Source organism: Nesoenas mayeri (genome assembly GCF_963082525.1).
Source record: "Nesoenas mayeri genome assembly, chromosome: 4".
Classification (NCBI taxonomy): Eukaryota; Metazoa; Chordata; class Aves; order Columbiformes; family Columbidae; genus Nesoenas; species Nesoenas mayeri.
Window position 1 is genome coordinate 63,768,507 of NC_137540.1, and position 14,828 is coordinate 63,783,334.

General features: G+C 37.9%; 1 protein-coding gene across 3 annotated transcripts; it reads right to left on the bottom strand.

Annotated features, from left to right (window-relative positions):
• Positions 1-366: 366 nt before the first annotated feature.
• TMEM128 (transmembrane protein 128) lies at positions 367-8,404 on the bottom strand. Of its 3 annotated transcripts, none has more exons than XM_080343683.1 (5): positions 8,279-8,404; positions 6,919-7,060; positions 4,845-5,006; positions 3,590-3,698; positions 367-2,032 (listed from the first exon to the last, which is right to left on the bottom strand). In XM_080343683.1, the coding sequence occupies exons 1-4, from the start codon at positions 8,397-8,399 to the stop codon at positions 3,599-3,601; spliced, it is 525 nt and encodes a 174-aa protein (XP_080199809.1). In that variant the 5' UTR covers positions 8,400-8,404; the 3' UTR covers positions 367-2,032; positions 3,590-3,598. The 3 variants fall into 3 exon arrangements, with proteins under 3 accessions (XP_080199809.1, XP_080199808.1, XP_080199807.1); XM_080343682.1 differs by having other exon boundaries at positions 367-2,412; XM_080343681.1 differs by having other exon boundaries at positions 367-3,165.
• Between the last annotated feature and the right edge of the window lie 6,424 nt (positions 8,405-14,828).

Sequence of the window (14,828 nt, forward strand, 5' to 3'; positions counted from 1 at the left end):
GCAACATTTTGTCAGGGTGCTAATTACAGCAAACATTGTTTTAAATTCTTTCTAGATTGGCCACTCCTGCCTTCTAAGCAAGTAAGTGACTAAGTATTGCACTACATACTCAAAACTTACTGAAAGACTGTGCAGGATTTTGTACAATTGCGCATCTCTGCCTGGGATTTGAGTTTTCTAAAGGTGAACAGAATGGTATTACATCCTCAATAAACCCAGCTGAGAGGTCATGAAAGACATACTCCAAGTCAAGTACAGTATTTAAAATCTACATGAATATCTATTTTAAAGGCAAAATGATGGGCTGGCAGTCACCAAGAACAGTGGCGCTGGATGGTTAAAAAATTAAGTACTAACAATAATTGATCATTTTGTACAAAGTTTATTAAGATGTCCAGAAAAATAAATCTGAAAAAACATGTAGCAAATAGTAATCTTAAGTCAAGAGTACAAAGCAACTGAAAACACCTAGAGCATTTATATAGTTGACAAATAAAAATACAGTGATAATTGCCATCCCTGAGCAACAGTGCATTTAAATACCGTAATAAACAAAGTTACTCAAATGTACCTCTGTAAGCAGACTTAAAATTGTTAAAATTTGTTAAAGATGCAGGTCTGAAGATAAGCTACTCGCCCTTTAAAGGTGTAAAATACAACTGGTTTTGGAAAACTTAAGTATTACATTTAAACAAATAGAGCTGTTAATTTACTCTACAAGCTACTTAATGGTAGTGCTAAACGTATTCTGTTTTCACTGATCCTTTGTGTTGCATATCAACAGCAACATTTTTCCTTAATGAAACTGTAGCAGCTTAAGACAATGTCTGTATTTTTCATTACTAAACATTTCATGGACTGTGTATTCAGCAATGGTGTGAGTTTGAAAGTCAGAATGAAGAACACGGTCTCCTCTAACAGTCAAGACTTGAAGCAACAGTCACGAGGAGAAAATTTTAAGAAGCTTCCATACTTAGTTTCTACATTCTCCTATTTTCCAAAAGGTCTGGGTGTCAAGGTATTTAACACAAGGACCTATATAAAATGGTCCAGCAGCTGAATGGCACACAGATTTCCAGATACTTAGGTATCTCAGCCAAAGCGAACAGACAAAGTTACTTTATTTGCCCAGCTGTGTATGACTAATGGCATTGAAGTTAATACCAGCCTCTTCTGAGGAAGAAAAGTGGCAACTTCATTAACAGGCACTGCTGAGAATGAAAAAAAAAGACTTTTCTTTGTGCTCTTAATTGCTTGTGTAGTGTTAATATTGTTCATACCATTGTTATTCATGGCTTGATCATCTATGTTTCGCTGTGGGCAAACTATATCAGCACAAGTAGAATTTATTTATTTCACTGATGGCACTATCAAATTAACAATGATGTACATGTCAACCAGCTTTCTAGGCCCTTAACCTGATCCCTATCTTTTTTCAAATACTAGCAGATCCAAAGTCAAGAGATTAGGTAATAAAATATTTCCTACATGCTAACACACATAAGAAATTTAACAGATCAATAAATGTCTCCTGTGTCATCTATGAGTAAGTTTACAAGTACAAACACAGATTCCAGATAACGGTACTTTAGCTGTCAATTCAAATGGAATTAATATAGTATTAAAACCCCACACCACTTACAAAGTACCAATTAATCCTAAACCAACCAACCTGCCTTGAGCAGGAAATTGGACTAGGTGACCTCTGGAGTGCTCAAATAGGATTTAGGACTATGTAACTGACTTATTGCCCGTCTGGTTAATATTGAAATATATTAATAAATAAAAGCTTCAGAAAGCAGGGATGAAATGCTTTATGTTACTAAGAGAGGTAAAACCTACCTGTCTTTCAATTATTCACTATTCAGTTGCTTTTTCCCAGCCACTGGCTGACCTACGGTTATACCCAGGTACTCTAAGAATTACAGTGTCAGAGCAAACAAGCAGTATTAGAAATAACAGAAGCACTGGAATGTAACAAAAGTAACATCCATTTTGCAGGATAACAATTACTTGAGTCCTTCACACGAAGCTGAAAGAAAAACCAAATCCAGCTTTAATAAAAATGGTGTAAGGTTGCATGTATTGCACAAGTTGTATCTTGTACTAATTTGATATTGATCAGTTAATGATTTTGCATCACCAAATAATAATTTGGCCCTAATTATTACGCCAATAATTATCTGGCCTAATGCAAAATTAATAAATTCTGTAGAATAGAATTTACCTGTCTGTTCATATAGAAAACCAGAACTTTTTTATAAGGTTTGGCTGTTCAGGATATCTGTAATTCACTTGTACTTCTTACTTTCTAAGTACAAATTAATGCAGAATTGTTGGTTTAATCTGCTATACAATCAGCTCTGAAGTGTGTGCTTCCCCACATTCTTCCAGTGCTCAGGCAGAACATAACTAAGGACAGAATGAACAAACACGATTTGAAGAATTTTGCATTATCAACTGTGACTAAAGCTCCTATAAACAGTTAAAATGTTATGAAGTAAATATCGTATTTTTCAGAAGTCTATAGGTGTTGTCAGATTACGACCTAATTTAATTACCTCCTTAAAAAAATCAGAAATCCAGAAAATAGGGAAAAAAATCCAACACCAGTTTCAGTTTGTTGATGCAAACAAAATCTGTGTTTCACTCTCACAGCCATTAAGTATTTTTTGCCTACAACTCCAGCACTACAAGAGGCTACACTCAAAATCCAGCATTGTCTCATTATTCTTGATACACTCACAAAAATGCTGGGGGACTTCCTCACCAGAAAGGATTTATGATGGCAGCAAAACCAAACAGCCTTGCCCAGATTCCCTTGAGAAGTACAGCACAAGATCTGCTGAAGGAGACACTTGATTGGATGATGCAGACACTTGTGATGGAGGGGACATCCCTAACCCTATTTACTGAGCAGTCTTTGATGTCTTCCTTAAGCTTTTTCTATTTCACAGGATTAATTTGAATAGTATATCCTAACAAAGGATGCAAGAACTACTTCTCAGTGTGGCAGTTACTGAGAATAAATTTTTCAAGTCAACAAAATATCAGGTTTTGCCTGTGAAAGGTTGTTTTTTAGGAAGAACAAAGAACTTCTAATATTAGGCAGCTTTCCAGGAGGTTGATCTGGACTGTCCATCACAGAAAATGAAAACAGCATACCTAAAGACAAATATAAGACAAAGAATTTGAATTTTAAAAAAGTAAAAATAGATAAGACAGTTGCATATGGATGTTAATAGCTTCTCCCCTTTACTATCATGTCAAGCAACTTCACTAACATTTTTCCAGTTTGTGTAAAAGCTGCAGGTATTTGGCCTGCACTCCCCAAACCCATCCACTCACTAATTGCTTGTTTTCACTGTCTAGAACGGAATCTTAAAGAAAAGAAAAAGCATATTCTTCCCCTTAGGACACTTGCACATTCTCCAGTTAATCTGTATGCCACAAAATGTCAGTGTTCTAAAAGCGTATACAATGCATTGAGAGGGAACCCTTAAGTGGTCTTACAAACCTTAAATGTCAAAAAAACAGTTCATGCAACAAGATCAATAATTTCACGTGCTTAAACAATTCAATTATTTACCTGAAGGACTTATCCCAAGAGTGACACAAGCATCACAACACCCATAAACTGAATGAAGAGCAGCAAAGGTGTCATAAATGACCAGACAGGCCACAAGGCAACGTTGAAACTGGGAATAAAAGCAGGAAGTTTTGGTAAGTTCAATTGTCATATTATGGAAATACCAGCCACACAAAGAAAACATGGCACAAGAGGAAAAGAGACTTAAATTACTTAATCTGGAAAAATACTTATTTCTTTACAACTTGAGAGAAAACCCCAGCACCCACTTATTGATAGTTTAGTTTACTGTTTATTTACTGACAACTCATCCTAGAACTTCTGTAGCTCTTGCAGATTTTACACTGAGTATGTACACTCAGTCCCATCAAGGGTAAAAATATCGTTTCCTTTCAAGATTTCTATATATCAAGTCCCTGAAAATACTCTGGATTTTTCCATGGGCATACATGTCAACTGAGAAAAGGCTTAATTTTTACTTTGGGCCAAGCAGATTGAGTTAACTACAGAGAGAGGGGACAGAGAGGGGGCAAACAATTTATTCTACAACTGACTTACAAGAATTATAGATTTGACTAATACTCAACAACAGGGAACCTTTATCTTATTCAGTCTTCTTTTTTTGCCCCAGCATTGCAACAAATACTGACTGATACTACTCAGATACAACATCTACACTTAAAGGGAGAACCAGCTTTCATAGAGAGAGCAAATAAATATACTTGCACACACATATGTAATTTTTTCATTCACATGCACATTTGCTCAATTCTGACTTCTATAATCTCATAAATAAAGTAGCTCTTACTAAAAGTACCATTCTCTGACAAAATATAAACCCTTAAAGCTCATATAACCTAATTGGAAGTATAAATTTCAGTATGTTTGCTATTACAGATTGCTTGATATTTTTCTCAGCTAGAGAATACACCTTTGTCTTCATTTGTAAACCTCACAAACAGCTGTCAGAGGTGAGTAGTTTATTCTAACAAAGCTAAGGACTTCCGTTTCCCTATAGATTTTCAAGACAGAAAAGATAAGGTACATCTACAAGTACACTTAATATACAGTTTTGACAGCTGTAACTCCTGCTTTGTGGGTGAATGTTGAAAGTGGAAGAAATTACGCTACATAGAACTGATACTGTCACCAACACACTTAATAGAATTAGAGAAACTATATTTTTTATAAAATAAGCCCTTTAACACAGTTAGACTTGCACAGGTTTAGAAGTCTGTACAGTGTTCATACTTACCAAATGGCCGCTGCAATAAAGGTAGCTGTTGTGATAGGTATCAGTGCTGGATACTGTGTGTCGTAGTCCTGAATTCCACGATACCACTCAAGATATAGTATGCAGTAAAAGGCAACAGATAAACATGCAGCCAATAAACAGCTGCCAGATAAAAACCACCAGCTGTGGGGGGGAAAGCACGTTAAGCACAGTCATATTGCAGTTAGCACATTAATCTTCATTCTAGTCTAGAGACAGAACAGACAATAGCTTTTAATTATACAGATGGGCCTAGAGGTCCTGTTGTTTTTTTCTTCAATTACTTTTACAAAATATTTTTGCCCTTCCAAAGCTGTCTAATATACATGACTGAGTTTAATTTCGCAATGCATCATTCCTGTCATTTATCTTTTCCCTCAAATATTTTGAAAATGCAATGCAACAGACCTTGTCAGATCTACTATACCACCACACAAAAAATACCTTGTCAGTAATGAGGTAAAAAGGCTTCACTGCACTTTTAGCTTCTCACTAGACTACTGATTTTTGTGCAACAGAAATCTTGCAGAAAGCTTTAATAAGGTTTAAAGTTTATTAACTCTGAAATTTAACAGAGAACAAGTATGAAGATATTTCTTTATTGCGGCTGAAGAAAAGCATGGAGAAATCCAGGATTTCAAACTCAAAATCAAGAAAACACAGGGTATGTGATTATTTAGGAAGACGTACTTTTGAGTCTCTTTGAGGACACACTTCAGGAGTAAAAGATACGAGAGACAACTCGGGAGGCAGCTACACTTCAGTAAAATCTTATCTGAATGTATATTTAGCAAAAAAAAAAAAAAAAAAATAAAAGGAAATTCTTATTACCATAGTTTGATTACTAAATTACAAAGAGTAATCAACTACTCAGGTAACATTTGCTCTGGTATGGTACAGCAAATATCATACGCTATTTTGGTACCTCAGTATTACCAATTAAGAAATCTGCTTTAAGAGAGCAGTTGCCATAGTCTAGCTAAACAAGCAATGCAGGAAGACAAGTTCCTGCAGGGTGCAGCTGGGGCCACCTAAAACTTTGATCACATCCTGGAGTCACTCATTTGGATCCACAGCCAGGTGGATGTAGGTGTATCTACACCAGTCTGGAACAGCAGCTCCAGAGAACCTCACAGCACAGAGCAAGGCCCTGTTCAGCTTCCATGTGCTGATACAACAATGACAATGAGATAGTTTTAAAAGCACTTCCAGGTGAAGCTATCTAAAAATATCAATCCCATTGAAAATAATTTAATAGAGAGGAAATAGAAATTACTTAATAGAAATTATTTCACTAAACTTTCACTGGTCTGCTCAAAGAATTCTAGAGAACTTCTACAGAAAATAACTTCATTTTGACATTTAAAGATTAATTTCAGCTTTTTCTGATTAAACACCAACAGTTTCCACAAAACAGGCAGCAATTTCTTGTACTTAGGTGTAAACTAGAAGTTACAGTATTAAAACGCTGTGCTATTAGAACAAATTTTGCACATAGACAAATGGCTCAGTAGAACCTGAAGAAAAAAAATAATTATAGCAAAATTTTAAGTATTGCATTTACTTAAAAATTAGTTTAATAACAATGACTTAGGTGGTCATCTGGCCCAATCCCTCTGTTCCAGCAGGGTCAGCTACAGCTGGGTGCCCAGGACCATGTCCAGACAGGTTTTGAGTACCTCCAAGGATGGAGACTCCATGACCCCCTTGGGCAACCTGTGCCAGTGCTTGGTCACCCTCACAGTGAAAAACTGTTTCCTGATGTTCAGAGGGAACCTCCTGTGTTTCAGTCTGTGCCCACTGCCTCTGGTCCTGTCACTGGGCACCACTGAAAACAGCCTGGCTCTGTATTCTTTACACCCTCCTACCAGGTATTTATATACATTGACGAGATCACCCTGAGCCTTTTCTTCTCCAGGCTGAACAGTCTCAGCTCCTGCTATTTCTATTGTAGATCTTCTTGATCCAAGATTTAAAACACAGTGTTCAGATCTAACAAACTGAATATGATTGTAAGATGAAAACACTATTTGCTTTGTAAGAAAAGGTACCTTACCTGTCTGCTTGAATAGTTTCTTTAATAGTTTTAAAAAAATCAAAGTAGTACGTGACAGCAATTGATGCCAATATCCAGAATGCAGAATGAGCATTCAGTCTGGTAAGAGGTTTCCTTTTCTTCTCTACAGCTGTGGACTCTTCTGTAAATAAGAACATAATTATAGCAGTAAAGCCAGTTATTAAATGAAATATGGTTATACTTACGTAAAACATGATGCTTTATCCTTTTAATTCATTTATCTTTGGAGATTATTATACTCAGTATAATACACTTCGTATTATAGAGGAAGTATTCTAAAAAGCTCTGCACATTTCCTGAAATAAAACAGACTAAGCGAAATACCCTTTGATAAAAAGATAAAGCAGTAACAAATTAACGGCTGACTAGATTATGAAAGGGTTATTTAACTAAACAAAAACCTCCCTGTGTTATTAAAGCATTTTTATTAATCCAGCGTATAAAAAGACAGGTCGGTATTTCCAATTACTAATCAATTTGTATCCTTGCTAATTTTAATATTTGCAAACCAATCTCAGGCATAAATAATTTTATTGTACAAAACCGCAGTTATTGCACAAGAGATTTTCCACTTCAGTTTCAAGAGCAGGCCTGACTCAGGCTGTATACCTTCAGCAGGTAGACTAAAACTACTGTTATGCAGAAATGTGTATTTTCTTTTTTCCCCTCATCACCATATATTGCTTTAGAGAAAGCAAGACAACAGAGTGAGAGGATTTGAAAGCATATTTTTGTTCTTGACACTGACCAACTAACTCACTCAATACTTATACACACTGTCAAATAAGGTGTCACAGGTGCCTTTGATGTTTTGCACTTTGAACTTTATAAGTTATTGGTGCCTGTGTGCCTCCAGCAGTGCCGGCTCCTCCACATGCGTTATCACCAGCTGAGTGTACTAGCAGTTCTGCTGGAATTTAAAGGCACTTTTATTTTTTATTTCCTAGGTTCCTCCCCATCTACTAAACCTTGGGTCTGGAGCATTTAAGCACTTCGTCCCCATGAAGAATCCCCGGCTGCAAGTCTTTTACACGAGCCACATCTCTTTTCCCACTCAGCTCGCTGTTAGTACCAGAGGCCGAGGGGAGCCGTGGGGCTGCCCGCAGGCAGCGCCCAGCGGCGGGACAGCGTCCAGTCACCGCGAACCCCTCCCTCCTGCCGCGGGCAGGGCCCGTCCCTTCCCCCGGTCCCGCCGGGGGCAGCGCTGCGGCAGCCACCGCCTGGCACCTGGCACCGCTCCCCGCCCGCCCGCTCCTGTCACACCGCCCACCAAGCAGACCGGGGCTCCCCTCCCTGCGGCGTCTCCGCGACCTCAGCCCGCGTCCCCGGCACCACCCACCGGCCGTGCCACCGCCCCCCGAAGGCGGCTGCGGCAGCAGCGGGTCGCGGAGCTCTGGCCCTCGCCGCAAAGGGCGCCTGAGCCTCGGGAGCGGCGCCCGGACACTGCCACCCGCCTCCATCTTGGGCCGCTCCGGCAGTGACGCCAGGGCGGGGCGGGGAGCGCGGCGGCCGTTGGCGTGAGGGGCGGTGGCCCCGTGTGGGGCAGAGGCCGTTGGGGCGGCCGCTATCGGAGCGGCGCGTGTTACAGCTCCTCCAGTCACAGCTGCTCCAGTCACGGCTGCTGTGTGGTCACGGCCCGGCTGAGCCCACGGTCGGTCAGAACGCGAATGTGAGCGGCTGATCCCCGCGGAGGGCGCCGGGCCGCGCGGTAGCACCGCTGTAGCCAGTGATGACCCTGTTAATGGCCCAGGAATCTGTTATAAATAGACAGTATCAGTCGCGCCAGTCCCCGTTGAAAACACTAAACTCTGTGCTGTAAAACCAAGTGCCAGACTGAGGATTTTTTATTTTTTCAAAATCATCACAAATACGAAAAAAATAGGTGCATGTAAGTATTTTTCTCATCACATTTTGCAAAACAGGTGCTTTCAAGTACGTGTTAGGAAGATTTCAATTGTGACACAGAGCAGTGGTTTAACTAGAAGACAAATAGAAAGCTCTGTAAGGTTGCAAGAACTGCAGGAATACTGTAACACCGTGAGAGCAATCGAAAATAACCACCATATTTAGGAGACAAACTAGGTGAAAGTTAAACTAATAAGATGGTAAAATACATTGTCTTTGTATTGTATATAGCTGTACAGGAAGGAAACAGCTGTATATAGCTGAATTCTGCATAACTAGGTGGGGAGTCACACTAACGTGTTTCTGCAAACAAAACCTTGAAGCTTATTAGTGTTGCTTTACTGCTTATTCCCATGGACAAACTTGAAACATAAATTGTATTGACAGATTAGATCAGGTCTGGTGTAATTTTTCCTGTTTTATAAGAATGCTGTAAATATGCATATTATGTCTTTTGGGATGTGTTCATTGAATAAATAACGTAGCTTTTAAAATTGAAATTTGTTTCTAACAGTAATGATTTATTAGGCTAATTTGATTACATATGTGGTACACACAAACTCTGCTTTCTTAGACAAAATCATGTGGTATAAAGTTCAAACTAAGGCAGGAGTCCCTCTGACAACAGAATGGAATTACCTGTCTGGTATGGCACCTGTTCTGGAAAGCTTTTCTTTATGGTGTCATAAAATGTAAAAATACTTAATAAAAGCTTTGATATTATAAGGTAGATTGAAGAAAAAAGAATTCAGTCTGTGTGTTTTACTTACCAAAGTCAAATTTATAGTCCTAGCTATATATAAAGTTCAAAATACAGATGTTTAGTTACCTGATCTGATTTTTAGAAGGCAAATTGTGTATTTTGCATGAAAACAGTAACTATGAGAAATATGTTAAATTTTCACTTCCCACATGCAATCTTTGCGTATTGTGTGGCATTTATAAATGTAAAAGCCTTGAAGATACTTCCTCTGTAGTTTCATGTTGAGAAAACAAGAAAAGCTGAAAGAGTGGGATATAGGCTGTGGATAAATTATTAATACGTATTTTGTCAGAAAACCTTAAAAAATGTCAGGCTGTCCTAAAGGTAGAAAGTAACTGGTAGAAGCTAATCATGGTGCAAGCTAAAGTTCCTCTGACCTGCACTGTTTTTAAGCAGTTCTAAGCCTGTTTGGTAGCTAATGACCTTATCAAATGCCCTTTGAACTGGATGGAAAAAAACTTGAGTAAGTATTAATAAAATAATAGATCTTCTGCATATATAGCCTCATTCATACAGTGTTATAGCAGGTTTAACTCAGTAGACTTACGTCAGTTTAGTTAGTGTAGGGATGAGCCCTACAAGTATGTAAGAATTATGTTTTTTCAATGCACTATCACAACTACTTCTTACATTTGGTTTGAACTGCAGGTGCTGAAGTAATGGAGAATTTGACTTAGCCTCTGCATTCTACAGTTAGAAAAACAGCACTGGCTTTTCATTTGTCATGTAACCTGATGCATATGTACACTGAGTTGTATAGTCTACCTGGAGATGTTCTTTTTTTCTGCAAAGGGGCTGCTAACAGTAACTTATCAGGAAAAAAGTTACTACATTTTCCTAAATAGCGTATAGAAGAGTGAGGTTCTAGGGACAAGGGAAGCAAGGGTTCTGGTTATTCTGTATTACTGTGCATTGAGTTTTGAGTAAATTCAGCCTAAAAGAAAAAAGGATGGTACATTTTTTTTAATTATTCATTTATTTTCCCACAGAAACCTGGACCTTCATTTACATCTGAATATCATGTGAGCCGTGTCATGGTGAGCAGACATTGTTTTTCAAGCCTTACAACACATCTCACATAAGGTAAACCACATCATAGTCCTTAGTGACTGCAGTGACTATTTTTTATTTAGTTCGGTTGAATATTTTGAAGTTAACAGCTCGTGGGAGCCTCTGAGCTCTGCTTTCTTAGCAACGAAATAGAGGTTTCTTTGTTTTATTTCCTTTGAGTGAAATGATTACCTCAGCCTTCACTGTCATGCTAGTGATTCAAATAAGAAATAAATGAAATCTTCATTTACTTTCTTTGAAAAATCTATTCATAGGAGATATTTTTTATTTAAATGTAGCAATTAAATAAATATGTATGCTTGAAAAGGTTAAGATCTGTTAGTGTTGTTAAACTGAAGACTACCTACAGAGTAGGTATTGTGCAAAGAGCTGAAATAAGAGCCTCCCTTCCCTGACTCACTATTGACCTTAACCTGGACTGCTGATGTTCAGTGTTTGTAGAGCTCAGATGTTTTCTGTGATCTTTTCACAGAGCTTCTCTGATTCTGAAATTATTAATCTGTTAAAGAGTAGATAGCAATCAGGACCTGAGCTGAGCCTGTTACAAAATGAACAACATAATTAACAAGCATCTAAACAACAGGCCCATTATAAATAATTAAGAAATGTTAGGAAGTATTTTAAAATGTGGTGCTTGATCTGATAAATTTATTTAAGTCTGTGAAGGAAATTTTTGAGTTTGAATGTTCTGTGAAGGAAATGTACTAAGGGTAGATTTTGCAACTTTTTTTTTTTGTTACATGTATTCCTGGTCTCTCACATGATGTGAATTCTTCTCACATTTTCAGAGTGAATTCAACAATTTCATGTTCTCTTCTTTTAAATAGAAAAGAATGGTTTCTAAGTTATTTGAATGCTTTTAAATATTCAGGTTTTTCAGTTAATGAAAGCTGATTTTTTTTCAATCTAGTCAGATATTTTAAAATTAATTTTCTTGTTGCTTGCTGCATATTTTCTATTTACTGATTAGTTGTTTTTATGTTGATTACAGGTAACACTTAATGACAAGTGGTAGCTTTTTATGTTCCTTGACTGGGTAAATTTAAATTTTAGAATTAAACTCCCCAGTTAAATTCTAACTTTCAGAAAGTCATATTAGTTTTCTAGTATTCTAGCAAATGTGTGTAACGTTTTCCCCGTTACAGAAATCAATAGTTAAATAAGCCAAAATGTTGTTTGTTCACAAAAGACCTCACTGGAATTTTCTTCATTTCTTGTCTAAGTAGAGCTGGCTTCTCTCTCTGTGTATTCATTTTTAACTGAAGGAAGTGGCTATGGTGTATGCATATTCTTCATTTTGAGAAATAATTGTGCAATATATTCTGTGCTTTCTGTTAATAAACTAAGATATGATAAAGTGAGTAATAATCTGCTGCTTATCTTCCACCATCAGGAGTAAAATGAGTGGGTGAGTAGAAATTCTCACTCCTTTCTGAACATTGTTCTTGGAGTAAAGCATTGCCTATCCTCTCTCACACTGAGTGGGAAAGTACATGCACTGTGTAACCCATCCAGGTGCAAAACCAGCCTTCAAATAGTACTACAGTTCTCTTGCTTTCATCTAGCATTCATTTATTTAAGTTCAATACAATGGAAAAAATCACCAAAGGACTGAAAACACTTATTGCAGTTCTCAAAACAACTGAAGGTTAAAACTCAATCAGATCTGCATGTTGTACACATACAAACTATTGACCTCAAGTTGAATTGTCATGTGAGTATTAAATTACGGTGCAGCCCTGAGTTGGCCCTTTAGGAAGGAAACAATACATATAATAGTGTGTTTGATATCAAGAATGTACTACCTATAAGCATGAAAGCTTCTTGAAGGAAAAGAAAGCAGAAAATATAAAGGCTATTAAAAATGTGAGGAGGGCATCTATGAGAACTGAAAAATAACATGCCACATAATGCCATCTGATTTATCTATTATGTTCTTTTTCACCTTGAAAATTACAAATTACAAAAAAGTAGCTGATCCAGAACATTACTTTAGTCTGAAGTATCTGTTTGATGGAAGACGATTTCAATGCTTTCAGTTATTCTGAATAAAAATGTTACATAGCTTCAATGTTTGACTCTTGCCTTTTGCTATAGTCAGCATTAAGAATATGAAATCAGAACACTGTTTATTCCAACTTGGAATGAACACTTTCACTCTTCAAACATGTAAAAAAACCCATGAAATAAATCTGAATAAACTATTGTCCTAGAAGTTGCTAAGTAAATCTTCCCACTCTCTCCCCTAAATAATTTATTGAGTTTAGTTTCGCTTAACTGTGCTTACTTTCTTAGGGAATACAATGGCTCTCAAAATGTTTTCCTGAGACTACAGTTTAATGATACAAAGCATTTGGCAGCAATGCTCCAGCTATAATTGTTCTTGACTACTCAATCCCTAGTAGTAGTACATAATACCTCTCAGTTTGAGGATTTGATCTCGTTTAAAAGCCTGCAGAAATGCAGGGGGTCGCAGAGATGGCCAAGTGTGGGAGGGTGGGAAAGTGAATGCTTGGGAATTACCAAAGCTGATTTCCTCACTGAGGAAAACGTATGTCTGTGCAACTGCCTCTGTAACAATATGTCAAGAATTTCATATTGAGGGCATTTAGAAATTTCCTAAAGGTTTGTTGTTTGTTTGCTTGTGGTGGGGTTTTTTTTTGGTTTGATTTATTTTTATTAATTAAGATCATGGATCTAATTCACACGGGAAAGACTGTGTATCAATTGTGGGAATGGGCATTCAAGTTTATTATTCATCAAACATTTGCTCTACAGGAGTATTGCTCTCCTTAGGCATGACACTTTATTTCTGTATTGATAGATGTCAGCAGTTTTTTAGGCTGTGGTAGCATATTAACTGTTGTTTTGGAGATGGTCTAGTGTCTCCACTACCTGTGATCTGACTCCTTTAATGAAGCAGAAACAAAGCTTCTTGGGCACATGGACGTAACTATTATAAACTGGGAAGTATAGACAATTTCCATAATGTGTTCAGCATATATAGTGTAGAACTCAGGCTGTTTGACTTGGTAATTTTTCTGTGGAGTCCAGAAAAAATTAAACACAAACCAAAGTTCTTACAAACTTCATTAATGTCTATAAGCAGGTTTTCGTTACCATTATCCTTCACAGTCCTTTACCGCTTATATATCTTGCAGTGTCAATTTTTCATGTTTTTTCTGGTATTGGAATTGGACAAAAGCATTAGAGGGAACACTGAGTGTGTTATAGTGTCAGAGAGAGAAAGGAAGACAGAAGGTGTTTGCTGGTATGAAAACTAAATTCAGCAATACCTCAATTTGAAATTTTAACTAGAGGATGGTTGTGCAATTCCTGTCACTGTTTTGGGTAATCTGCTTAACATGATGTCAAGGTTTAAGGCAAGGCGGCAATAAACCATGGCAGACGCTCCCTGTTCCCCCCTCACCTCCCGCCACCCCCTTCCTGTAGATCGAAAAGATGATAGAAAAGATAAGGAGGAAGGAAGAGAGACTTCGACTTCAAGTTGGAGAGTTTTAAAGGCTTTTACTAATGCTACTAATAAATAGAGAATACATACAAAATATACAAAACCAATCTCGAATGCTCGATGTGCAGTTGGCGTCACTCAGCAGCAGAGCTGGGTGTGCGGAGCTGGCGGCTCCAGCTGCTGCAGCTCAGACCCCCGGAAATCATGGGCGGGACTGCACAGCAAACCAGAACCTGGGTGCAGGATGCAGGGCCTGAGGCCCGTAGATCACAGACAGACAGACAGGGGCCTCTCTAGATGCCGGCCGTGGTCGGAGAGTCACCCTGTGATCACCCTCTTATATAGGCGGTATGACGATTATGGGATGGAATACTTAATTGGTCAATTTGAGTCACCTGTTCCATCCACCCCTCCTCAAAAACGCCCCTCTCACAATGGAACGTGGGAAAACTTAACAGTCTTTCTTAGCTACCATAGTAATACATCTAAAAATGAGTGTCTTCAGCATTCTGTTGGTCTTCTTATCAGCACCGAGTACAGCATCTGAGGAAAAACAGGCATACTAAAACTCAGAAAAGTACAGCCACCTAGAAGAACTTAGCTGAAAGAAAAATCACTAAAAGAGAACTGGTCTTGTTTTTAACAAAACCGGGACATTCCACCCCTTATTCCATACCA